The 27789-nt window shown below is 40.1% G+C and overlaps 2 protein-coding genes and 1 long non-coding RNA gene across 5 annotated transcripts; 2 read left to right on the forward strand and 1 right to left on the reverse strand.

The window, feature by feature from the left end:
- The first annotated feature begins 136 nt into the window (after positions 1 to 136).
- On the forward strand, positions 137 to 11316 carry LYVE1 (lymphatic vessel endothelial hyaluronan receptor 1). Its single transcript, XM_033152573.1, has 6 exons — positions 137 to 400; positions 3919 to 4090; positions 5937 to 6076; positions 7923 to 8195; positions 9532 to 9610; positions 10439 to 11316. The coding sequence occupies exons 1-6, from the start codon at positions 316 to 318 to the stop codon at positions 10623 to 10625; spliced, it is 936 nt and encodes a 311-aa protein (XP_033008464.1). The 5' UTR covers positions 137 to 315; the 3' UTR covers positions 10626 to 11316.
- LOC117048592 lies at positions 10742 to 13698 on the reverse strand. Of its 2 annotated transcripts, none has more exons than XR_004426856.1 (2): positions 13478 to 13698; positions 10742 to 12031 (listed from the first exon to the last, which is right to left on the reverse strand). It is a non-coding gene; the product is annotated as an uncharacterized LOC117048592 (long non-coding RNA). The 2 variants fall into 2 exon arrangements; XR_004426857.1 differs by lacking the exon at positions 13478 to 13698 and adding an exon at positions 12159 to 12252.
- Positions 13698 to 27556, forward strand: RNF141 (ring finger protein 141). 2 transcript variants are annotated; one of them, XM_033152589.1, is made up of 6 exons: positions 13698 to 13757; positions 15665 to 15867; positions 16838 to 16946; positions 19581 to 19762; positions 24681 to 24788; positions 26627 to 27556. In XM_033152589.1, exons 2-6 carry the CDS (start codon positions 15725 to 15727, stop codon positions 26775 to 26777), a joined length of 693 nt encoding a protein of 230 aa, XP_033008480.1. In that variant the 5' UTR covers positions 13698 to 13757; positions 15665 to 15724; the 3' UTR covers positions 26778 to 27556. The 2 variants fall into 2 exon arrangements, with proteins under 2 accessions (XP_033008480.1, XP_033008489.1); XM_033152598.1 differs by lacking the exon at positions 13698 to 13757 and adding an exon at positions 14002 to 14024.
- Positions 27557 to 27789: the final 233 nt, after the last annotated feature.

The following is a 27789-nucleotide window of genomic DNA, read 5'->3' on the forward strand; positions in this document are numbered from 1 at the left end:
AACATCGTGTTATCTCTCTTCCTCAGCTGTACGTTTTCTGAGTCAGCACTAGTTTTATTTTCCAGGCTGCCCCCTAGCTTTTTTTTGGGGGGGGGGTGTCATGCGTTTCCACTTAGTGACCTTGACCTGTGGGATGGCTTTTGAGCTCAGCAACAAGTTCATTCCTGCCTGCGGTGGAGCACAGTGGCCATTCAGCAGTTCTCAAGAGAGGACCTCATTCAGAGATCACAAGGTGCTCCAGGCGTCACATTTTCAACACTGCAGGGCTTGAAGGAAGCAACCTGGCTTGAATCTCGACACCTGCTGTTCCCAAGGATGGCATCTCATGTTGGAGTTACAATCTTCTTTTTCTCAGCCTGGATTGCAAGCATCACAACCCAGCACAATTTTCCTTTGCAAGGTACGTTTTTAGTATGTTGCTTGTACTGTTTTTTTCTGAAGTGTTTTGTAGCACTGTAAGGACAAGGTAATCGAATCCAGCCCACTATTCTCAGCAAGATTATTCACAGCTCTGCAAATTAATCCCGGATTGCAGTAAAATGAAACACAGAGCAGGAGAAAGCAAAGTGTCCCATGCGAGGGATACCTAAAGAATAAGGGCTGTTTCTAGACTGCCACTGTTTTGGGGTGGGATTCAGGCACATAGCAGCAAATTTGGCTGGCACAATTAAAGTTGACTTGATGCTGTCACACAACAAACTTGTTTCTGGCCCCCAAAATTTGGACTCTTTGCAATAAAGAAAATGATGCACTGGAACGATTGGAATAACACTTGCTTGGCCCAACATTGTATAACCTCCCTGCAAACAAATCAAAATGAATGCTCAATAAATAGCCAATGTCACCTAACCTCCCTACAAACTTTATGCAAACAAATCAGGATACTCAATAAACAGGCTGTCTGGAAGCAGCCAAGAACTCTTAAGTGTCTCCAGTTAAAGATGCAACTAGAATGTTAATAAATTATTCAGAAATGAAATTCTGAATCAGGTGTAACAAGTAATGCAGCAGTTACCTTAGCTGCAGAACTAGATATTTTTCTGTGTTTTATTTTATTTTATTAGTTTTAAATTTTTTGCCTGGATTTGCTCCTCCCTTCCCTCTTATTATCTTCAAAATGTGTTTTTATCAACCTAATCACAAAAAACAAGGTTTTGAATCTACTGAGCAGTTCAAAAGTTTTTGCTGGTTATTAGTTTAATGACTTTTAAAATGATTTAAAATTGCTCTGCTGAGTGCTAGCTAGCCATCTGTTTTTAGCCAGTAAGTTCAGAGCCCAGGTTATAGTTGTCTTAGAGCACAGTCCAGCACTCTATCCATGCTAAAAAAAAATCCAGTCACCACAAGCTTAATATAATTTTTCCTTTCCCTTTACTTGTTCCCACTGTTTCAGATAGAATCCCTTCCCTTCCTCCTTTTCCTTCCTTGCAAGTTCAGCCACACCCATTTCCACTTCAAGTCCTGAGAGAGAACAGCCAAGCTGCTGGACTGACTAATATAGCTTTATAATATGATCAAACTCTCCAGTTCTATTTGTCACTGCACAAGAAACCATACAGAGCTCTTTCAATGAAGTTCATTTTTCTGTTTCAGGTAAACTTCCTAATCTTAGGAAACTTAGGTTATGAGTAAAGCACTTAATAAAAAAAAAAGCAAAGACATGTTGCTATTTGAAGCAGAAACTCCAAAAGAAGCCATGGAATTTAATTTGTTCTAAATAATCTTATGCCTTCTAACATGTACTGTCCCTTCCTGCCTAATGGTAGTGTTGGCACTGAAACACCACAAATATTTGCATGCACCGAGAGCACTCAGTTTGGTAAGAAAAATTGGTCCTTGGGGAGTACAGTATTGTTTGGGGGCAAGTTGATGACTAAAGAGGAAAAGGGAGTCAAGATTCAGATTGTTGTTGTTGTTCAGTCGTTCAGTCGTGTCCGACTCTTCGTGACCCCATGGACCAGAGCACGCCAGACACACCTATCCTTCACTGCCTCCCACAGTTTGGCCAAACTCATGCTAGTCGCTTCGAGAACACTGTCCAACCATCTCATCCTCTGTCATCCCCTTCTCCTTGTGTCCTCCATCTTTCCCAACATCAGGGTCTTTTCTAGAGAGTCTTCTCTTCTCGTGAGGTGGCCAAAGTACTGGAGCCTCAATTCAGGATCTGTCCTTCCAGTGAGCACTCAGGGCTGATTTCTTTAAGGATGGATAAGTTTGATTTTTTTGCAGTCCATAGGACTCTCAAGAGTCTCCTCCAGCACCATAATTCAAAAGCATCAATTCTTCGGCGATCAGTCTTCTTTATGGTCCAGCTCTCACTTCCATACATTACTACTGGGAAAACCATAGCTTTAACTATACGGACCTTTGTCGGCAAGGTGATGTCTCTGCTTTTTAAGATGCTCTCTAGGTTTGTCATTGCTTTCCTCCCAAGAAGCAGGCGTCTTTTAATTTCTTGACTGCTGTCACCATTTGCAGTGATCATGGAGCCCAAGAAAGTAAAATCTCTCACTGCCTCCATTTCTTCCCCTTCTATTTGCCAGGAGGTGATGAGACCAGTGGCCATGATCTTAGTTTTTTTGATGTTGAGCTTCAGACCATATTTTGCGCTCTCCTCATTCACCCTCATTAAAATGTTCTTTAATTCCTCCTTTCTGCCATCAAGGTTGTGTCATCAGCATATATGAGGTTGTTGATATTTCTTCCAGCAATCTTAATTCCGGCTTGGGATTCATATCACACAATGCTTATTTTTAAACCCTGTTCCCTTATTTTAAAAGAAAGGGTATCTCTTATTCCCAGGGCTAACTGTTATGCAGAATACTGCAGATATTCCTTCCCTACGAATCTGATAGACCCTTATCATCTTGACTGCACCTCATTTAATTGTTAAATGTTCTTTTTGAATAGCAAGTGACTTTGAATTCTAGTATCATGAAAGGGAAAAACAGTTTTCAATCCACTTTCTTCATGCTATTCATAATTTTATGCACCTCTATAATGTCCCTGCTTACACACATTTTCTCTTGGTTAGAAAGTCCCCTATATGGTAGCCTATACCTCATAAACTTCATCAGGCTTTTCTCAAGATCCCAAGGTCTTGTTCCCAGCAGTGGCAGCCTTTGGGCTCTCAAATTTCAGCAGCGCCCTGTACGACGACACTAAAATCAAGCACCCACACCCCCATTTCTCGTGCTCTACAGCCTTGTTGTGGTGGCCCTTCCACCGTGGCACCCAAACCAGTTCTGCTCCCCTAAAACTGCCTCTGTTCCTGGTCAATCACTGCCAGTTCAGACCACTTATAATATATATGTGTATATATTAAATTAAGACTTTTTGACCTGATGTGCATCACTTTACATTTGCTTACATTGAATGACATTTGCCTTTTTACTGTTCATCCATCCTACTTAGGATGATTTGCAATTCTGTTTTGTTTTAACCACTCTGAACCATTTTGTATCATCAGCAAACTTGGTAACTTTGATGCTCACTCCTAACTCTAGATCATTTATGAACAAATTTAAAAGCACATGTTCCCCAACCAATCCTTGGATATCAAGGTGGTCCCAGGCTGTGTACATTATTCTTTTTACATTTCATTGTAGCTTCATAACAATTATTTAAGAGAGTGACTAGTTCAAGGCACCTCGTGACTAGTTATATTAGCTGAGGGAGAGTTCAAACCCAGCTCTCCCTGATCCTTACTATCCAAAGTTATTTTTAGTTAAAGAATCTCGATTATTGGGAATAGGCATGACCCTGGCTTGGAATGCTGGAGAGACTCAGATAGTTGGTGTAATTATACTTGACTTTATGTAAAGTAGCTCTTACAATTTTTCCACTCTTCAAAGTACATGAAATTAAAGATCAAATTTCTGTAGGTAATCATTTGATGTATTTCTTCTCTATTTGCAGATATTAAGACTCTCCAGTGCAGGATTTCTGGAATAACTCTTGTTTCACATATTAACAATAAAGGTGTATTTAATTTTGTCACTGCACGACAAGTATGCGAGCAGCTGGGGTTACAGTTGGCATATAAATCTCAGGTTGAAGAGGCTCAGAAGCATGGCTTTGAAACCTGCAGGTACAGAAAATCTTTCAACATTTAAAATATTTTATTGTAGGTTGGCAAATAGAAATCTCTTTGTAGATACAATATTTACAAAATATTATTATAAATAAATCTAAAGCATGAAATAATTAAATATCTACACCTTATTGTGACTTATTCTTTCATTAAAAGTAATTTATCCATTCTGGGATTAAGGCTGCAATCCTAACCTCACTTACCTGGGAATAAGCCTCATTGAATTCAATAGGACTTACATTTAGTTAGGATTGTACTGTGACTGTCTGTTCATTTCCTTCACAGAATGGATTTCAAATATTTAAGTCTAAGTCCATAGAGTAACATCCAACATTAGTCGTACTCAAAGTAGACCAATTGAAAAGTTGACTTCCCACCTCCATCTCACTTGAGCAGGATCCTGCTATCCCATATCACAAATTCCTTTTGAAACGTCCCAAAGTTTCCAAAGAGACGGGCTATGTGACAGGGAGATTTGCTGTTCAATACTTGTAAGCCCCAGAGCCTCCTTAGGGGCACAGAACTGTTTGTGTAGATCCTTAGATCTCAGCAATAGTTAGTAATCGAATCACTGACACCTTTGCACATTTTTATAACATGTCTTTCCGTTCCTTTTACACTCTTGTTTTACATTACTTACCATGTAACATCCTGGCTGTGACATTATACAGTATTAGCTTTTCATTTTCTGTTCTTGCCAATTTTATTATTAAGTTTGAATCTTAAACACAGTTATTAGGAAGTCAGCCCTACTGAACACAAAGGGACTTGCTTCTAAACAGATGTGTATAGGATTTTGATGTACAGAAATTGCTAAAGTCAGGGCTGGCCCAAGACATTTTGACACTTGTGGTGAAGCACAAAATGGTTCCTCCCGCCACCCCCGCCAGGGAAGAAGTGGTGTGTGAAGATCTACATTGGGAACCAGGGTGGGTGGGGGGTTGGGATAAATATCTACATTGGAACAAGGGTGGGAGGAGATCAGCAGCTCCTCCCTATGCCAAGAGGTTGCTGCATGAGGGGATGCTGAGAAGGCAGCAGATCCAGTCTTCAAGGCACAGCTGTCACTGCTACTGTGGCAGCGGTGGCAGTGGGCATTGCATTCCTTGGAGGTTAGATCTGCTACTCCTATGGATCCTGCTGCCCAAAGTGGTCACCTCGTCTTGCCTCCTGGGTGGGCTGCCCTAAATAAAGTTTTAAAAAAAACCCAACAACAACAACAACCAAGAAGAAAAGCTTCTGTGTCCTTGAGATAGTGTAGTTGTGTGTAACAGACAATTGCTATTATTGGATGAGTTGTTTGATTATGCTGAAGAACCACATCAAATACATATTCAGCAGGAAGGTGGTATTAAATTTATACATGCTTACTTGCAAATTGCAAATAAGCATGTATAAATAAGCCAAATTGCACAGTGATGCAGTCCAGACCCATTTATAGGCATTTCATCCCCCTATTTAAACATATGACAATTTCATGTGTTAGACTACAAATGGCAAATCTTGGAAACCTGATTGCAAATCCATAAAGTTGTCAACAGTAGAAAATACTGCCTATCTTTTTAAAAGATAAACCTGTGAGAGAACCTTTCTACAGCGTTGCTTTTCCTTTCTTCTATAAAAACTCCATGTTGAAGAGTAGGTTGTCTAATAAGTGTCAAGGAGAAACAAAACATGGGCCTCACACAGCAATCAATCAATCAATCAATCAGTAAGCAAGCTATTCAATGGCCCACGGTGACCAGAATAAACATTCAGTTTAGCTTTTATATGCTAAATTTTATCAACAACATTCCTTGATATGGGAATACGCTTAACAGAAAAACAATGCTTTTCGTTGTAGTTTTGGCTGGATACAAGAAGGGTATCTTGTCATTTCCCGGATAACTCCAAATGAAAAATGTGGTAGGAATAACACGGGAATAGTCACCTGGAGAAACAAACATGACTATCGAGCCCATGCTTACTGTTACAATTCTTCAGGTGAGTGAGCCAAGATAATGAATCAAGCAATAATATTTTGTATCAAATCTCTTTCTTAAGTGGATGTGGCGACATTTCATGTGAAGGCTAGTTGCCATGAAATCATGGCCAGCCTGTGCCACCCACCCCACAACTTAAATTTTCCACCATCTCTCAGTTTACCCTGACTCTTGGATGAAAGGAACTACAAGTTACACATAAACTTTCAACCTGAGAGAGGAAACTATCTGCTAACTTCTCTATGTCCCCTTGGTCAAGGTGTACGGTATGAAAGGGCAGAAGAGGAGGTAGGGCAGAGAATCATTGGGTGTGTCATGGTATGTTGTTGTCAAGGTTTCAGATCAAGCTTTGTTACAGCAGGCTCTCCTTTCTTTCAGGTTTTAAAGTGGAGGTTGGATAGCTATCAGTCAGAGATTATTTAGCTGTGATTCCTGCATTGCAGAGGGTTGGGATAGATGACTCCTTGGAATCCCTTCAATTCTATGATTCTAAGATTCTATGAATTGGGGATGGGATGGAGATATAATGAGAGGGACAGCAGATAGGCAAAATTAAAAAGAAACATTTTTCTCTCTAAATTCTAAAAGTTCCCCAACTTCTTTCCTCATACACCTCTTGAAAATTGTTGATGGTGTACCAATTGCAATGCACTCTGCTAGATGGTGCATGATTTTATTGCTTCTTTTATTTCTTGTATGACAATTTACATTGCATACAATTCAAATTGTAATAGAAAAAGATACCCTACGGGTTCATGCTGGATCAGAGTGTCTCTGTCCTTCACATGATGATGATGATGATGATTAAATTTCTGTACTGCCCTTCATCCTAGGATAACAGTGCATCTTACAATATAAAAACACAAAAATACTACCTAATAATGAGTGTGTTAATCTCTAACAGTCTTGGTGTAAAATGTACTTGGATAAATTTGTGTCCTCCCTGTGACTTTTGGCATCACTTAAGGACTCTGGTGATAAAAGTAATATCACTCTGTCATTCAGCATCCTATTCAGTCAATGAAAATGCGTCATCAAGCTTCCACCAGGGACTCATATGAAGAACTGTAAAGAGGTCATTTCCTTCTATTATATTAAAATGTACTCAGAATGGCCATTGGTGTCATAATAGCTTTCAAACTGTGTACATTATATAAACTTGACCTTCAGAATAAGGGATTAGTTATTCCTCAGGATCACATTGGCAGCTCAATTCTCTTGCTGCATTTATTAGATCAAAGCACCTACAGGCTACAGGCACACACAAAACATGCCTTTAAAATGTGGTTTTAAGTACCACCGCAATGTAATAGGTTGGGTAACTTTCTGAACCAATGTTTTTCCTGGCCTAAGGGCCAAACTAGATGAGATGTTAATTTTGTGAAAGCAATGAGTAAGTATGTCGTTTAATTTAAATAACCACTATTAGGACCAGATGTGCAGGAATGTAATGCTTTCCACTCCCATTATGCTCCCAATTTTCTGTTGTGAATTTCACAGCAGGAGAGAGAGCACCCAGCAAAACTTTTTTTTCCTAATGGATATTCAACCTTCCCTGTTGTTAACTGTCATACTGCTGCTGACACCTCCTTCTTGTTTCTCAGGGATCCCACTTATGCTGACAGTGCAGTTCCCATCCAGCTTAGCTATTAGAGGCACTAGGATGAGGATGATGAAATATACTTTAAACAAACAAACAAAAAGAAATAGAAATTACCACCTGATTTATGATGGTTGTAGCAAGGAGGAAAGCGTTCGCTGCAATTCAGTATGAAAAGTCATTTCACCTGCATGCAAAATGCTAGTGTCAATACATCTCATTGCACTGCTTTCCCTCATATTTTCAGACACATGGATTAATTCCTGCATACCAGAAGAAAGTACAACTGCATCCCTGGACATTACGATGGAGGCAAACTCTACTTCCACAGTCTTGCCTCAGGACACTTCAGCAGTAGTTCAAACATCTGAGTCACAGAAAACTAAAGAGCCTTCAAAGCTGCTATATCGTATTATATGTGTAACACAGACCATTTCACCAACAGCACCGACTACGGAGGATGTGATCCTACATCTCACAGCAAAACAAACTGCCTTTAGAAATGATGTTCTGTTTGGAGGTAAGAGCAACATCCCATTATTTAGCTTAGAGAATTAGATGTATGGCTGTTTTTATACTTTCCCCATGCATTCTGGTCTTTTGCCAGTGGTATAACAAAACATCATTAGATGTGTTAATGCAAATAAGAGGAAAGCTAGGGCTTCATCTGAGTCTAGGGCTTGCTGATCAGAAGGTCTGCGGTTCAAATCCCTGCCACGGGGTGAGCTCCCGTTGCTTGGTCCCAGCTCCTGCCCACCTAGCAGTTCGAAAGCACGTCAAAGTGCAAGTAGATAAATAGGAACCGCTCCAGCGGGAAGGTAAACAGTGTTTCCGTGCGCTGCTCTGGTTCGCCAGAAGCGGCTTAGTCATGCTGGCCATATGACCCAGAAGCTGTCTGTGGACAAACGCCAGCTCCCTCGGCCATTAAAGCAAGATGAGCGCCACAACCCCAGAGTTGTCCACGACTGGACTTAACGATCAGGGGTCCCTTTACCTTTACCTTTAAGTGTGCATAACACTGCAACATTAGATTTTTCTCATCAGTCTAGATGATATCATCTTTCTCCAACTCTAAGGAACAAGAACAGAAATAAAGTAACGCTAACAGGCATTTTTGGGTGGCTTAATGTTAAAAAAATTATCAGTGCCTAGATTTATCTACCAGCTACGCCCAGGCTGAATCATATGCCAGGACACGATGACTAATTAGTTGCACATGCTCTGTGGGGACAAGTTGTTCAGCAACAAAAGCATGCCAGTATGAGAAAAATTCCTGCTGTTTTGCCCACAAAATATTTTGTATATATATATATATTAAAGTGTGCTGCTTTAAGACATTTTATAACACTTTTGGAATAGAAAGAAAACACTTTTTTAAAAAAATTACATTTTCATATAAAATCACATAAATGAAAACAAAACCAACAGATCCATCAATATGAACAAAGGACATCCACAACTTGAGCAGTCACAAAAACCAAATACTGTACAAGCTAAAACAGAAATATATTACATACTTTAAAAAAAAAAAAACAGTGAGAGAAAAGCAATTCCTGAAAATAACATTCTGCAATGCAAGGAGTGTAGCAGTAAATGTCTCTTTCTTGGCTGCATATCTTCTAATCTCTTGCAGAAAGGACAAGTCAACTGATGAGAAGTGAGTCCCTGATACAGAGCAAGCTAGTCCCTCAAATACTTCAGTCCAGAGCAGTGAAAGGCTGTATAGGTCCAAAACGCCCCCTTGAATTCCCATCCACAAATCAATGTTGTATGCTGACCAGCCTTTGGAAACCACCAGACATGATGAATGACCCTTCATACTCTTTGAATCTAAAATAATCTGTTTCTCTCTCCAGGTGTACCCACTGCCCTCCTTGTGCTTGCCCTCACCTTCTTCATAGCTACAGTTGTTTTAGCAGTCTGCTATGTCAAAAAGTAAGGGCGGTTTTTTTGTTTTTGCTACAATAAATATCTATATGCATCTTTATACATCTGCTGCCTTGACATGTGCACATTCAACATGTTGACCAAGGAAGTGAGCCTTGGACTCTGCAGGTAGAATGCTTTGTGCAAGTCAGCCTCTAAGCCTGTACCTTTATTGGCATGTATATTCTTTTATGCAGTAGAAACATAATACAGGTGAAGCACATTTGCATATGAATGTACACTCAAAGGCTTGTTCATATACAGTGTTCTGCACATGGAAGGGAAGTGCATTTCCATCTGTATGTTATGGTCTTTTCATGGATGTAGGGGGGAGGCAGAGGGGCAGCTGCCCCCCAAAATAGAAATATTTAACTAACTGACCAATCACATCAGTCCTGCCTCCCCCCTGAAACAAAAGTCCTGCCCCTCCTAACAAAAATCCTGGCTAAGCCCATGTATCTCTTGATCACCAGATCTGTGACCCTCTTGGAACAGCAGCTCATAAAAGAACTTAGCACTAGTGCTGTGATCTGGTCCTGGGATTTCACCTAAATACACCCCTCAACTCTGTTGGGGGATAAACACATGAAATGGGAACTGCTGTGCTGCACAGTGGCATTTATGTGGCTTTGATGAGTTCAAAGCTAAATACAGCACCCTAAGGGTTATTTAAGTTGTCCTTGCACCTTCTCAAGTATGTTCATTGCCTGCTTCATTCTTTGAGTGGCAAGATGTTCCAGACATAGTGCAAGTGCTTAGTTTCCTTTGGAGAAGGGAGCATTGGAGGCTTATGGCTACTTGTCCAATTTCCTAACTTGTTCCAAATTTTGTTTAAAGATACAAGAAAACATTTCCATTTTCCAACAAGGAGGAGAAAAAGGTAGAAATTGAAACCAAGAACATCAAAGAAACAAAGACAAGTGTCAAAACTCCAGAGCAGGAACCCAAGGGAAATGGGAAAAACACAGAAGAATCTCAAGCCAAGCCTGAACCACGGGTCAAATGTTTGGAAGCAGAAGTTTAAGAAATGGCATCCAAATGGACATATCTTAGATGAACAAATCACAGATATTAGCAAATTGTTTATAAATGGATGGTTGTAAATACTGCCAAAGTCAATATTTTTGTCTCTCTATGTAATTTGTACTTTATGCATATCAGCTATACCATGTCATTACAAAAATATGCCTAGTTCATTACAGAATTCCATAAATGGAAGGGTTAATGTGGAGAGGAGGGAAAAGATCTGATTCACATGGGAAAATGTGGCACAAGCTCTGTAACTATGAAATGTTGTATCCAACTTTTCAGATAAAATTGTACTAAACAGTTCCCTATAGGAACCACTTTAAGCAGGCAGTCTTCTCTCTCTTCCCCCCCCCCCTCTCTATTTAAACCAAAGACAATGATAACAGAGCAATCATCTGCATGACATTCTGAGGTATGTTCCATCGTCTTCTATAGAGTTTTCTCTGCAGCAACTGTGTTTAGGATTAAAGCATAATATATCTTTCAAAACAAATGTTGCCATTGTCACATTCATTATCATACTACGGTATACAGTTTTATTTATTAAGATTGCTCTGAAAAGACAATATAATTATTTCTATACAACTTCCAGGGAGATATATTTGGATACAATCTTTTGAAACAACACGACTGGTTTCTAATTGTTATGGAAGGTTTTTCCATCTTAATAAAAAAAATGGCAGAAATCATTTTTGTAATGTTGTATTGAGATCATGTACAAACCAAAAAAGCATGCAAAATTGGCTTTTCTTGCCATTTGTTAAACTCAAAGTGCATATGTCAGGCCATAGTAAATTGTTTAATGGTGGCATTTCAAACAAACCATTTATACTTATAGGAGTCTAACTATATTTACTCCAAAGTAAGTAAGTAAATCCAAGAAGGTTCAGTGGGACTACCTAGTAAATTTTACTTCTCAAGATGGGCAATGCATATTGAACTGATTTTGGATGTGGGCTAGAATAACGCATAGGAAATAAATTGACAAGGAAACACAATGGATAAGATCCAAGTTCCACTTCATTTCATATATGAGAGGAATCCTACTACAGATCTATGTTTTTAGCATCCTGAATAACTCTGTTACACAACACTTGTGCTAAGCCTGAATCAGTAGTCAAAGTTCAATGAACAACACAGTTCTTAACATAACAAAGCATCACTGAAGCACACGTCCACCTAAAAGACAAATAAATTATCTGTTGAAATCTGATTTACTCTACCTCTTGGAAATGAACCCTTGCAGGAAATACCTGAAAACAGTTATACAAAGAATGATGGGTTCCATTCAATAGAAACTGACAAGCTGCCATTCTTCAGTAACATATGTAGGATTCCCACACTTGATCTCCAGATGTTTGTTGACCTTTATGGAAAGGGGGAGACTTGACTATGTACTTCCTGCAGGAAATATGCAAGATACGAAAATATTAAAGCAGGTTTTGTTGCAAATAGTTTTCTTGAATATAACTTTAACAGACCATTTAGTACACCAATGGCCACAATCAGTTCTTCAAGATACTTTTACCCATGCTCATTATTGATTTTCTCAGTGTGTGGCCAGAGATTCCTTGTTTTCAGGATTTTTTGTACTGTGGATTGTCGATCACCACTGAATGTCTGCCTCATGCAGCCGCAGGGAGGTAATCTACCAGGCCAAATTACAGGTGGTAAAGCCCAGCCTTGCATGAACTGAATGTGCACTTAGAATGCCCCCCAATTCTTAACATGTAGGGGGTTTGCAGCAAACAAGTCCATGTGGAAAGGGTTCATGAAGGTAGGAAATTTTAAAACTACTAATGTAATTGATCCAGCCTGTTATTTTTTAAAAAAACTTCTGTTTAGTCCTTTTTAGTAGTGGTTCCCAAACTTTTTTCTCCATGGACCACTTGAAAATTACTGAGGATCCTGGTGGACATAATGGGAACAGACTAGTTCCCAAGAGTGGCTGCAGTAGCAAAATGCCAAATTTTGAGAATAGGAAAGTTTCTGTGGTATGCAGGTAGGCAGTCAGTTCCAACATAGCTCTTGTCCCAACAATGGGAGAAAAATTAGGTTTTCAACGAGCGAATTTTAAGTGCATGTTATAAATTATTTGCCATGCAATCCTATACATTTCTGCAGAGGCCTGCCCTGTTGATTGGGACTTATTCTGGATCCCACCTAAGTGTGCACAGTGTAAAATTTCAGCCTTTGATCCTGTTTCTCTTCCTCTACAAGCAAACAAGACTCTCAGCTGCCCCCCTAAATACAGTGTAAATAAAATACTTAACTGACCAATTGCATTGGAGATAACTCAGTTCTGCACCCCCCCTTACATAAAGCCTGTGCCCCCTAAAATAAATCCTGGCTACAACCATGGAAAGGGTTTGTGTATTATTGTTTTTATTGTTGTTGTTTATTTACTTACGTATTATTTAAACACATTAATTGTTGGCAGTGTGGCCACTATAGCTCTCTGGTATCTGAAGAAGTGTGCATGCACACGAAAGCTCATACCAGGAACAAACTCAGTTGGTCTCTAAGGTGCTACTAGAAAGAATTTTCGATTTTGTTTTGTCTCTGGTGGAAATTATTATTCCTTGTGAGAAGGAAGAATAAGGGCCGGGGGAGAGGGCTGCATGAGTTTTATTCTTATCGTCTTTTGAGTGGGTGGGAGAATTATAACCCTGCGGGATTGTAAAACTGTAGCCCGCTTTGGATGCCTTGTCAAAAAGGCGATACTGTATAGAATCGCAAAACTGTAAGAGTTGGAAGGGATGACGAAGTGTGAACTACCTCACTGGAACTGGAGAGAAGGGGAGCGTGTTAACCCTTTTATAACCAGAGTCGGGAGGGGATACTAACACGCCCAGGAAGAGAATCCCAACAGGAATTCTCACGAGGGCAGCTTCTGTCCGTCTCCTAGCAACCAGAAAAGCCAACGGCAGGCAGAGGGCGCGAGGGGGAGGGGGCGAGGGGAACGCGAGGATGCGTAAGCCGAACGCGACGGGAGCCGGTTTGGCCCATATGTCGAGCTTTCGCGTCGCTCGCCTAGTTGTAACCGCGAAGAAGAAGAGCGAGGCCTCCTCTACACCCGAAGGGAGGCGGTGCCCGCGACAAGGAGCAGGATGCCGGGGCGCTGCGGGTGAGGCTGCCACTCGAGCTCCCTCCGTTTCTTGGCAGTGGATACAGCGCCCCGAGCTGCCCTTCCCACCCGCCGCCCCAGCCCAGAAACCTCATTTCGCGGGCTCAGGACTGAGGAAACCCCGCCCTCGGGCGTTGGGAGGGCCCGGGAGCGCCCGTCTCCGCTTCCTCCGCTTCCCTCCGGCAGCGTTTGGGCGCCTCGGGCCGCGAGCGGGGAGGGAGGAGAGACGGCGTCGTGGCGGCGGTTCTCCTCCTCGAGGGTCGCCGGGTGGGTGTGGCGCTGCCGTGCGCGGCCTCGTGAGCTCTGGGACCTCGGAGAGGAGGAGGAGGGCGCGGCGGGGCTGCCTTTCGCTCCCGAGCCCAGAGCGCAGCTTGGCAGGTGCCCCTAAGGGTCCGGCCCCCCGAAGGGTCCGGCTGCCCTGCTGCTCTGTGCGGTTTCTTGTTGATTTGGGGCCGGGTCTTCCCATTCTCTCTCTCACGAGCACGCTCCGTTTCAAAACCGAGTTTGGAAAGTAAAGCTGTTGCCCTGCTTTGTGGGGCCTAAGTGGCCGTTGGACAACAACAGATACCCGTTCGCGGTACCTCTTGTGCTAAAACGAGGGTCAGGAAACCCAAGCACGTTCCAACATCGAAAGGGCTTTGAGCCACTTGTTTATCTGTTTCGTCAAATATATATACAGTATATGTATACCGCTTTATTGTGTTAAAAAAAGCGCACAGGTAACCTCAAAGTGGTTTACAAAACCACTTGTTTACAAAAACACTTGTGTCCCATATTATTTTGAAGTGCTGTATTCTCCTGTGGTGTCAACCTAGGAGGAGGATCGGATTGGTAATCTTAACTGTTCAGCCACCTCTTGGGTTTCCCCCCAAAAAGAGTGTTGTAATGTTACTTGTTTTTAACAAAAGATCAGTCAACATTGATATAGGTATATCAAACATGCTTTTCTTTAAATGCTCACTGTGGTGAAATAGTGGAGAGGATTGGCTTTTTCTAGAATTACAGGTTAGCGAATGGTTGAAACATTTGTTTTAAGGAGCTTCTTTCTGCTTGTTTTTGTGTAAAAAATAGGTACATTGGATGTGATATCCTTTTACTTTTGTTAGGTAAAAAAAAGTTTTGCCTCGGATATATTATGAGCATGTGATATTTGGTTGCTCATGAATCTCAGTTATTCTATATATAACTTATAGATGTTTGCAAAAAATGAACTACAAAGTAAATAAGACTTTCACAGAGTGTGCATTGGTCTTGCAATGCTTACATCTAGCATTCTCATCATGATTTTGCATTGTATTCCTAGGATTCTGTTGTATCCCTGCATATCTGTTTTAGGAAATTAAAGTATTTGATCTATTTACTATTTGGCCGTTATTAAAAGAATTTGTAAGCTAAACTACTATTTCTCAGTCCTTAAAGTACATGTTAGTAAGTCCTTATTTAAAATACATATATTTAAAACTAACATGGGAAATTGCAGCTTAAATTATAGTAGTTTCTAAACCACATGTATAATTTAGGAAGTGTGTTCCATGTTCAACCTTTTAGATGCTCTTCCGCTTAACAGTTTATTAAATCTTGCTGTACACTGTTATTTTCTGGATGGCTTAACGTGAATAGCCAAGCAATTCATGAGCAGGTGCTGCATTTTGGTCGACAAGGTTTTAATATAGCAGATGCATTGTGGTTGACTGTAATTGCATTTTGTGTATTACAGTTTCTGTTCACATAGTAAGTGTATTCACAGGGGACTAAGTACAATAATGCTTGTGGTTATGCAATTTTGGTTTTGGTATCTGTACAGATCTTGGCGCATAGCTGCTAGTAATTTATTAAAAGTGAAAGAAAAACACAATGTTGATTATTTCATACTAATACAGTACAACGTTTTAAAATGTGTTTATCAGAAAGTCTCCAAATAAGTGGATCTGCCTTTCTTCTTGGATGTTGAGCTAAAGAACGCCATCATGGGCCAGCAGCTCTCAAGCCAGACACACTCTGCTATTAATAAGCTGCCAGAAAAAGTAGTCAAACATGTATCCCTGGTTCGAGAAAGTGGTTTCTTGACATATGAAGAATTTTTGGGGAGAGTAGCTGAAATGAATGACACGTAAGGCTTTTTCAGTTTATTCTTTTGCATTAAAGATGACTCAATATTTGAAAGAACATCCTCTTTAACACTACAGGCAACTCCTTGTTTGTGCATATTCAGAACGTGCCTGACCACCCACACGTGTGCCATTTTTGGTTGTGGAATGACTGACATGCAATGACCTAAAATGCAACCCCTGCACAAATGGAGAGTTGCGTGTATTCCAAACTGAATGTGTTAGCTGTTTCTGGTAGTGGTGGGAAACCTCCTAATGAAAGATATACATCAGATGTTCTATTCAGTGCTAGGTATGAAACGTTATTAAAGTATTAGGTGCTCTGTCTCTTTGATTCTAGATGAGTAAAATATAGTCTAGCAGTTTACATTATCATTGAAATGTGCATGTTTGTAAAATTCAACATGGATAGCCATTTTAGTATGTTGCAGAGAAGGAAAGCATTGTGCCATCTAACAGTAATGTAGTAGTGTAAGTTGGTTTTGGCTACCACCCACCTTATAAAGTGTATGTTCATAAAGTTTTTTAGCCAGCATATGTGTAGAGGGAAGAATAACTAATTTCTTTGGCAAGTTACTATATGCAGCTGCCATCACAATTTACAGTACTGGGTTAGATGGAGCAGTGATCTGTAAGGTAACTCCATATATTCATATTCTTTAATTGAATTAAAATATATGCCCTCTGTAGGGGCACAGATGAGGATGAGAGATAGGAGACATGGGTAATGTGTTATCTTAGGAATCCCAAGCTGAGGGAGATTTCTGAAAGCTACATCGTCATTTTATTGTGTATTAAAATGTAGTTGGTAGTTGTACATCCTCGAGGATGTCTGTTTCTTGTGTATGTACTAGAATTGGATCTCTAGAATAAAGTGTAGACTATTGGCTGTTTTAATTTCTAATCTAGATTGAATTGTGCTTTACAAATTTATTTCATACTGTGAAGTAAATTGATGTTAAATAATTTCAGAACTGCCAAGTTGGGTTCTGGCCAGGACAAGCACCTGTTATTTGAAGTGCAGCCAGGTTCAGACTCCACTGCTCTCTGGAAGGTAGCTGTTCGAGTAGTGTGTACTAAGGTAAGTTTGCAGAATGGTAAAATTTCTGTAAATGTTGAAGCCGGGGGGGACGGGGACATTTTCCCTGTTTCTTTGGTGGGGGTGGAACAGATATTTTTGGAAAAGTGTTGTTTTTTATTTAACAATACTTGTTTTGTAAAGTGCTCTTTACATATCAAAAGTCACTTTGTTACTTTAGGAACATAAAATGTGTCATGTATAACTTGGTTTCCCATAGAATTATAATGCTGGGTATATTAAAAGCACAGTTTATTCAGACAATAATTGCAAATTGAATTTATTTTTTAAAGTTTTTGTTACAAATGGAGTTAGAAGCCACTGAACTGTAAGGAATCTAGTATGTCTTCGGTTCTGCCAGTTTATGGGGAGGTGGCAAAAAAACAAAACCCAGAAACCATCAATATAGTAAAACAAATTATTACTTACAATGGTACCCTGGGTTACGTACTTAATTCGTTCTGGGTTACAGTACGTAACCCAAAAAGGACGTAATCCAAACAATTCATTCTGCACATGTGCAGACCGGAAAAAACCGCAAAAAACGCTTTGCGCATACGCAAATCGCACGCGCTTTGGGTTGCACTTCTGGGTTAGTGGAGTTTGTAACCCGAAAAGTATGCAACCCGAAGCGTACATAACCCGAGGTACCACTGTATTCAGAAAATTATTATGTCTTCTCCAGACCTCAATAGTGTCAAGAGTTGATAAAAACATTAAAAGAGCTGATAAAAAGAGGTGAGGGAAAACAAAATTCAAACCAACAGTACATGAAATTTAATCATTTTCTTTTTCTAATCCTCCTATTTCTTTATTTATGTCATCCTATTTATCATGGATTTCTAAAAACTGAAAACAAAATTAAAAATTCTTTCCAGTAGCACCTTAGAGACCAACTACTGTAAGTTTGTTCTTGGTATGAGCTTGGTACTAGCAGCTATGCACCAAGATCTGTACACGAAAGCCCATACCAAGAACAAACTTACTTGGTCTCTAAGGTGCTACTGGAAAGAATTTTTTATTTTGTTTTGACTATGGCAGACCAACACGGCTACCCACCTGTAATAAAAACGGAAAGTTTGCCATGTCTGCAACAAGCTTCTGCCCTTTCACATGTCAGTGTATTTCTTGATTTGATGTGAGTGTTTCCATACAGATCAGTTTCTTTCACATGCTGCAGAAGATGGATAAATTTTAAGTAGATAAGAAGCAATAGGAGTCAGAGGCTGTGTTGTGCATAGGCCTTGTTTGTGGGAGGGATATGCTTGGCAGAATCCTTTATTACATTCCTTGGCCAAATACCTGAATATATTATTATTATTATTATTATTATTATTAACATTTGTTTATATAGCACCATCTATGTACATGGCTCTGAACACATGTAAGATAAGAAATTATACTGGGGGTGGGGCTCATACGCTCTAAAACAATATAAACAATACAATAAAATCAGTAGAGCAGCATCACAAAATCCAAGGTCATTAAGGGAACCCAGTAAAAGAGTATAATCAACCATGTCAAAGGCCAAAGAAAAATCAAGAAGAATAAAGATGGAACGTAAACCATTTGATTTGGCAACAAGAATGTCATTAGTAAGTTTCGTAAGTCATCTCAGTAGAGTAGAGAATAAAATCAAGGGCAAACTAAAATAAAGAAAACCCAGACGGCAAGAATAGACAACACGCTCCAAGAGTTTAGAAGCAAAAGGCAACAGAGATGGGACAATAACTAGGAAGTGAAGAAGAATCAGTAGATTATATTTTTTTAAGAATAGGAGAAGCTGTAGCATGTTTATATTAGAGTGAATGAGCCAGAATAAAGAGACATAGTAGTCAGAAGACAAGATGGAACCAGATCAAGGACAAGTAGCAAGATTGGAAGAGTCCAGCACACTGGACAGCTCCTCTACAGAAGATGAAACAGTTGAAAGACTAAGGAAAGGAGAGGGAACCCATAAAACCACCATAGGAAAGGAACAGAAACAGCAAAACCAGTATGAACAGTATGAATCTTACTATCTCAAAAGGCAGCAAAATCCTGGGCTGAGAGAGAAGGAGGAAGAAGCAGTGGCGGTGGCAGTGGTGTCATGTGGGGAGGGCCACAGGGGCAGCGGCCCTGGGTGCAATTGGGGAGGTGCGTTTCGCTTTTTGCTGCCTTGCCAGCCCCTAAATAAAACATTTCAAAAACAAAAAAGCCCACGGTTGGGGGGGGTTAAGAAAAAAGGTATCCAGATCCCCCCCCCCCAGGGAGTCACATCACATGAGTATGTGAGTATGTGAAAGTTGTTAATTATCTGATTCATCTCAAAATATATTGAGAACTCAAGATATTCTGGTTGGACTTTCGTCCCATACGTAACTACTTTTAAAGTCTCGGTGTTGTGTTTTTTAATGCAACCTTTACAGTCATTCATCCAAGTCACCAAAAGGGAAACTATATGGATGGCCTTTCAAATGACAGGGTCATTGTGAGCATTCTTACGCCACCCACAATGTGAGAAATCTCTGATCTTTGTACCATCTTCGAACTCTGTTTATGTCCTAGTTGGAGTGTGTATGTTCATAAACAAAGAATGCTGAGCAAGATAGTAAGGTGTTGAAGCAAAAATGGTAAGACTGCTTTCTGTATGTTTAGATAAACAAGACAAGTGGTGTTGTCGAAGCATCAAGAATCATGAACTTATATCAGTTCATGCATCTTTATAAAGATGTCACGAGTCAAGCAGCAAGTGTTCTTTCGCAGAACATTGCCTCAGAAGGAGCTGCAGAGGATCTGTCATCTGTTGCATCTTGTCAGGCCAGCATTTTGATGGGAAGGTATCTCAGTATTCTCAGAGATCCATTTATGTTTGAAGTTGAGCACACAACTCTCTTCAGCTCAATTATGTATACATATTCAAATATATTCTCTCTCATATATATATATACACACACAGAGAGAGAGAGTGAGGGGGGAAAGTATTTTATCCCCTGCTAAGTTTGCCCTCTGATGAAGAAATGACCAGTCCATAATTTTAATGGTAGGTTTATTGTAGCTGTGAGAGACAGAATAACAACAGGGAAATCCCCAGAAACCCAGAAGACAAAAAGTCAGAGATTGATGTGCATTATAAAGAGTGAAATAAGTATTTGATCCCTTTGCAAAAGATGACTTAGTACTTGGTGGAAAAACCCTTGTTGGCAATTACAGAGGCAAGACATTTCTTGTAGGTGGCCACCAGGTTTGCACACATCTCAGGAGGTATTTTGTCCTACTCCTCTTTGCAGATCCTCTCCAAGTCAATAAGATTTTGAGGCTGATGTGTAGCTACTCAAACCTTCAGCTCCCTCCACAGATTTTTGATGGGATTAAGGTCTGGAGACTGGCTATGTCACTCCAGGACCTTAATGTGCTTCTTCTAGAGCCACTCATTTGTTGCCTTGGCCGTGTGTTTTGGGTCATTGTCATGCTGGAATACCCATCCTCAACCCATTTTCAATGCCCTGGCAGAGGTTATGAGGTGCTCACCCAGGATTTGACGATACATGGTCCTGTCCATCGTCCCTTCGGTGCGGTGAAGGTGTCCTGTCCCCTTAGCAGAAAAACACCCCCAAAGCATAATGTGTCCCCCTCCATGTTTGACGTTGGGGATGGTGTTCTTGGGGTCGTAGGCAGCATTCCTCCTCCAAACACGGCAAGTTGAGTTGATGCCAAAGAGCTCGATTTTGGTCTCATTTGACCATAACACTTTCACCCAGTTCTCCTCTGGGTTATTCAGATGTGCATTGGCAAACTGTAGGCGGGCCTGTACATGTGCTGTCTTGAGCAAGGGGACCTTGCGAGCTCTGCAAGATCTCAGTCCTTCACAGTGTAGTGTGTTACCAGCTATTTTCATGGTGACTGTGGTCCTAGCTGCCCTGAGATCATGGAACAAGTTCCCCCTGTGTAATTCTAGACTGCTTCATCACCGTTCTCTTGATCATTGCAACTCCACGAGATGAGATCTTGCATGGAGTCCTAGACCGAGGGAGGTTGACAGTTATTTTGTGTTTCTTCCATTTGTGAATTATTGCATCAACTCTTGTCACCTTCTCACCAAGTTGCTTGGTCTTGTAGCCCAGTCCAGCCTTGTGCAGGTCTACAGTCTTGTCCCTGACATCCTTGGACAGCTCTTTGGTCTTGGTCATGGTGGCTACTTTGGAATCTGCTGGATTGATTGCTTCTGTCGACAAGTGTCTTTTGTACAGGTACTGTAACGAGCTGGGATTACAGGTAAAACCTCTCCCTTACAACAGGTGCTTCTAATCTCAGCTCATAACATACAGTGAAGATTCCAGGTAGCCTGACATCTGGCTGGTTGATAGGGGATCAAATACTTATTTCACTCATTATAATGCACATCAATCTCTGACTTTTGTCTTCTGGGTTTCTGGGGTTTTTCCTGTTGTTACTCTGTCTCTCACAGCTACAATAAACCTACCATTAAAATTATGGACTAGTCATTTCTTCATCAGAGGACAAACAGGCAAATTTAGCAGGGGATCAAATACTTTCCTCCCTTACTCTGTGTGTGTGTGTGTGTGTGTGTGTGTGTGTGTGTATAGCATAGAATAAAAGTTTAATGATTGTGCTAGTAAGTCATTCATCTCAACTTGGATGACAGTACATCTAACTAACATCTGCATTGAATGTGCACTTGGGAGCATGTTTCAAATTTTGCATATAATCTTGAGAAAGAGACATGTTCTTCCTTCAAAGAGCTTGTATAATGAAAATCATCTGTTCTGCAACAGAAGCAAATCTATTTGGCATGTAAACTGGCTATCCTTTTTGAAACATTGCTTGAAGCATAGTCTTTCTCCAGATATGATCTGTTTCCACTTTTACTGAAGGTGAACTCTGGAACAAATGCACACATGCTACCTTGAACAGGTTGCATAATGTTCTTAAATTTCCTGTTAAAGACTAGTACAACTTCAAATACAATTGCAGCAGTGGAACCCTGTGTGTCTATGCTTCTTACCTATAGAGAGCAGAATTACTTTTTACTAAACATGGCATTACAGAATCTCTTCCTTTTCAAATATGTATGAAGGAGTGCTTTAAACATTAGTGGGTTGCAGACTTGTGATGATCTAAGGTGTTGTTTGGAAACAAAATGTAATGGCTTGAATAAAATGGAAGCACTAGGCCACCTATGGCCTTAATAACTCTCTGGCATTGAATCAGTGGCCAACAGTAGGAACATGGGAAAACACTATTTAAAAAAACAACAACAATAATACTGTTTTTTTTTTTTAATTTTCATGGTACAGAAGATAAATTTTGAGAAAACAATTGTTACAGCAGTAAACAACAAGTAACTTGTCCTGATAAAATTGCATACTTTTATTGTGCTATGTGTTAAAGTTTCATTTGATTACTCTGAGATCACACCACATTTTCCCATGAGTGCTGGGTCGATTCCTGCCACACTCTGAACAATTTATGTATTCAATAAACATTTGCCATATGTTGTAAAAGGAATATGGATAGTGTTTGCCCTTTGCTGCTCTCACCTGGCATGTTATTTTCTTGGCCAATGCTATTGACCATACTCTGTTATACCCAGAATCAATGTTCAGCACATCACCGGTTTTCCAACATCTGGCTATCTCCATGGCTCTATTTTTGAAACATTTCCCTCCTCCCTATTTTATACATAGGGGTGGCCAATGTGGCACCCTCCTAATCTTATTGAACTTCAACTCCCATCATCCCTGACTGTTGTCCATGCTAACTGGGGCTGGCATGCTGTTGTGGACACTATGCTGGCTACCCCAGGTTTGGTTTCAGTGAACAGTGTCATATAGTGATAGGCCCACATGAATCTTAGGTTTACTGAAATATTCTGGAAAGGGGATGGGTTGTATCTTGGTGCTAGAGCACTTGCCTTGAATGCAACAAGTCACAGGTTCAATCCCCAGCATCTCCAGCCAGAACCCAGGGAGGGCCCTGCCTGAAATTCTTGAGAACCACTGTCATGAACTAGTGGTCTGAGTCAGGACAAAGCAGCTTTCTATGTTTCTAGGAATCATTCTTCAATCCATTTTCCTTGAGACATGTATTCTGTTACTTCCTCTTGCTTCAGCTCTTATGTTTATTTGATGTGATATGGGTGGTTTCTTTTGTTCATTGTATGGTGTTCAGAATAAAGCAGTGGAGACTACCTTTCTCTTTGAATGCCTTAGTTGTCCACCAATATAGAACAAGGAACTAATTCTTGAGCTTTGTGGAGAGGGAAGGCCGCATCATCTTATGTTCTCCAGGGTGCCCTAGGATTACACCTTAACTTTTACAAACAAAATTAAAAATTAAAAAATTCCTTCCAATAGCACCTTGGAGACCAACTAAGTTTGTTCTTGGTATGAGCTTTCGTGTGCATGCACACTTCTTCAGATATACAGTGTATTCTTCAGATACACTGAAGAAATTCTGTTTGTCAAGGGAGGAGGTGACCCTATTCCCTAGTCTTTATGGTTCAGCTGAAGATGTTGCCTTTCGTTGACCATCTCCTTGCCGGGTGCAGCTTGAGTGAAGTGTTCTGCCTGCCTATGTGCGTGTGGAAAGAAGCTGTTTGCAGGATTTCTAAGCATTTGCGTGATATAAGCCATACCCCGAAAATAAGACATAGCGATAGGCGTGGCTATGCAGTGTACCGACGCGGAGCAGTTAAGAAGACGGGCAGCAACTGACGTAATAAAAAGAAGACATCCCCTGAAAATAAGCCATAGTATGTCTGCTTGAGGAAAAATAAATATAAGACAGTGTCTTATTTTGGGGGAGGCACGGTACTAATACCGTTTAATGCATCTTGCAAACATTTTGTCCCCAATCCAGAAAGACAGGCCTGAAAGTGCTCTGCCTGGAAGCTGCTGGAAGCAGACACAGAACACATTTTCCTGTGTTCAGATGAAGTAGGACCAGTAGCCATGCATGTATATATGCAGAAATGCACAAAGATCAAAGGTGGCTAGCCCACATGAATGGTGCCCACTTAGAAATGTGGAGAAGCATTGAATCCACTCTTACCTGGGCGATATGCGCTGATTTTTAACACTCAGCATATATTATGCTGATTTATTATTTATTTAAAACATTGGTACCTTGCTCAAGACGACTAACTGCAAAATCAAACCATAAATTAACAATTTAATACATCAGTTATAAAACATTAAAACACTAAAAACAACTAGAAAAGCAATAACAATATACTAGCAATAAAGATTATGCCAAACAAGCAGAAACTTAAAACTATTTCAGTGAAACAACTATCTAGAAGCCAAAAGCTGTCTTTACAAAGATTGGTTTGGATAGTTTATGGAAGGCCATTAAAGAGGAGCGTGATATATACCTCCCTTCGAGAAAGTTCTCTTCTCTATAATTGTGCTCCGGAAGCTAGTGGTTTTATGTGTATTGGTTTTATATTGGATTTGTTTGTAGAGAGCAGCTGTTTTGTATGCAGAGAGGTTCCATTTGCATGCAACAGGAGATTGCTGGATCAGACCAGTTGAGATAGGCTAGAAAACCTAAATGTAGTGCAGTAGGTATTATGTGGCATAGCCACCCATGAGCTAGACACCATATTATGAAATACTGTACAAACATGCACAACAAAAATAAAAGTTTATACATAAAAAACATGCTGAGCAATGCCAAAATTTATCCCACTTCTAATTGCTATGATTGGGAATAATAGTTTTATCTGTATTGTAGGGTGAAACAGCTGACTGATGAGGAAGAATGTTGCATCTGCATGGACGGACGGGCTGATCTGATCTTGCCATGTGCTCACAGCTTTTGTCAGAAATGCATTGATAAATGGTAAGCTTGTGACACAGGCTCTGATTGCATTATAATGTGAAGTGGTCCTGTGAAATTTGACCAGTTTCCCTAGAATAAATTCGCTGAAAGGCACTGAAATAACACATCACTAGCTTTGTATTGTAACAAGAAAAATAGAAACCATTGATTTGGGTAGATAGCATGAGGTAAGGGATGTGTTATGTGGGAGCAACAAGCAAACTGGATTTTGGCAAGAAAATGTTTTCCTTTGATGGGCATTCCCTGTTTAATCTCTTAAAAGATAAAACCATCAGGACAAATGCCTGGCAAGTTGCTAATGTAATCTCAAATCAAATTGCTGTTCATGTTTTATGTCAGCATCAGTCTGCATATATATATTTAAAACAAAGGACTGAATTCAACTGAACAGTTGCACTAGCTGAAGCTAGCATGAGTCCTAATTACACGATGTGCCCCCACAATCAGACCAGTGCACGGGGGAAGATCAGAGCAGAAATGTGTGCATTGTCAGTCTGTGCATTAGTACAGTTTTGACTTCCACCCAATGTTGACAGTGTTCAGATGACGAAGAAACTGTTTCAAACTGGAGCTTTTGCTCTGTTTTGAGTATGGAGTTACTTCAGAACCTTAAAAATGAAGGCTTGAAGGTATTTTAAACTGTGGTTTGTATCTGTACAAACTCTACTCAGAATAGCCCCATTGAAATTAAGTTAGTCATGTCCATTCATTTCAATGAGTCTACTTTTGAGTATGACTAAGATTGAATACAACCCTATGAAATTACTACCGCACATTATACCTATATACCTGTACCTTTAACTAATGATGCTTTGTGTAGGAAACAGCTTCTAAGTATCCAAGAAATGATATGTCTTTAATAGAATTGCAGCAGGGAAGATAGCTTCTGCACTTAGGGCAGCAGCCACCTGTGGTGCAAAGCAGATTCAGCTTGACTCTATTCCAAACTAGGCTTGAACAAATAGTCAACTGGACAAAATGGTTTATGTAATCTGGTTTCAGGATTTAAAGCCTAAAATCTTGTGACTGTTTTTCAAATAACTACAGTCTCATGTTCTAGTCTGTCTAGATTACAAAGATAAACAGGGCTGCCAGTTCCATTTGAAAACTGAATGGAATCTTAGGAATCTCTAGAGGGCCCCGTTGGAATAAAATTTTAATAAAAACATTCACGGGCATTAGTGATTTCCAAGATGAACATAAAACAGCATTGTTCTTTGATACCACAGCACTGTTGTTTTACCAGGGATTTTTTTTATTTGACTCTGGAAGGGGATGTTGCCAGTCTACCTGACACTGCTAAATACCTTCTGCAAGAACACTGTTCAGTTTTGACACAACAGCTTCAGGATGTTCACAAATTGGGAAGAATCCACAGTGCTGCCCTTTGAATTGAAAGATTTCAAAGGGGGACCATAAGAGGAAAAGAGGTGGGGGGAGAGACAGGAAAAAAGGAAGTTAAGGGTGTATATATTGACTTTGTGTACCCAAATCGCTGATTATAGAAGAAGCAATGGTTTTAAATTACAGGAAGGTTGGGTTTGGATTAATAATGGGAGAAGATCCCATTTGGGGAAATTCCCAATGATAAAAGCAACAGAATATAATCAATTATAGGGGTACTGTTCCTTGGTGGATTTCAAGAAAAGGCATGGTAGTCACGTATTGAAGATTGTTGGGTATTTCTCTTCTATGGTAGTTCTAACACACTGCAGTAAATCTTCTCTAGTCATGCCTGTAATATTCCATTCTATTTTATAAACAGAAGTAGGAATGGGTATTATTAATACTTCTTAAACTGTGTGATACTGACTTATTTCTTCTGGCTTGCTACACAGGAGTGGTCACCACAGGAATTGTCCTATATGTCGTCTGCAGGTGACTGCAGCCAATGATTCTTGGGTAGTATCAGATGCACCTACAGAAGAAGATATTGCTACCTACATACTCAACATGGTAGATGAGGCAGGCCAGCCTCACAGACCCTGACAGGAACAAAGCCCATTGCCTTGAAATCTTAAAAAAATTCATTTATTGTTTCATTTCCTCATTGTATTACTTTCTATAAAATTTGTAGGTCTTTAAAAGTGACCATTTGTCAATGAGCCAGTTGTACACGTTTATAATTTTTAATATTCACCAATAATTTCTCTGCACGTAGCACCTGCAGAAGGATATGTTAAGAGTTTTCTGACTTCCTGTGAGACACTGGAATAGCTAATATTTGAGTTCTAGTATAAGCTCTTCTGTGATCATTCGTTGAAACTGAATTTCATTATAGATGGTCCAGAAGAATGTGGGAAGTTGCTGAGGGCCTGTTGTTCTAACACTCAGAAGCAATCCTTCATGCAAGTATGTGTGTATGATGCTCATGCCTGCCTGCTTACATGAATAGGAATTTGTCCCACATTTACATTTAAGTAATGTCTACTGGCCCCTTGTGGCTTGCTTAGTATTGACAAATGCTTCCTTAAATAACCACTAATTGTAGCATGTTGTTTTGAGACAAAATTTTCTGATGGCACACTATTTTGATAAAATGGCTTTTGCATTCTTGTTCAGGGAGAATGAGCTGTCTAGTAAGCATCAAATAACTTCAAAAAACTTCCCTGGTTCACCTAGTCAGTGCTGCTTGCATTCAGGAATAAATGTGTTCACTCCTTTACTCATCACAGACGACCCAAAGTTTCTGATCTCACAACGTAGCATCTGGCTTTCAAGCTTTTCTAGACTTCCATGGTTAAATCACCATTATAACCGTAAAAAAACAAGATGGTGATCTGAGGTAAATAGATGGTGCTAGACTCCTTTCTACAGGTGCAATATGCTTTACTATAACAAGAAGGAATGTGTTCTTTGACCACAATTGCTTTGCTTTGATTTAATGTCTTATGGAATATGTAACCCTGAAGCCTGTACTACTTGTTCTTAGGAGTATTGGTACCAGGACTGGATCCAGGTTTAACGGTGGCACTCAGCAGAATGTCTTCTTTTGGGCCCT

Source organism: Lacerta agilis, chromosome 1 (genome assembly GCF_009819535.1).
Source record: "Lacerta agilis isolate rLacAgi1 chromosome 1, rLacAgi1.pri, whole genome shotgun sequence".
Taxonomy (NCBI): Eukaryota; Metazoa; Chordata; class Lepidosauria; order Squamata; family Lacertidae; genus Lacerta; species Lacerta agilis.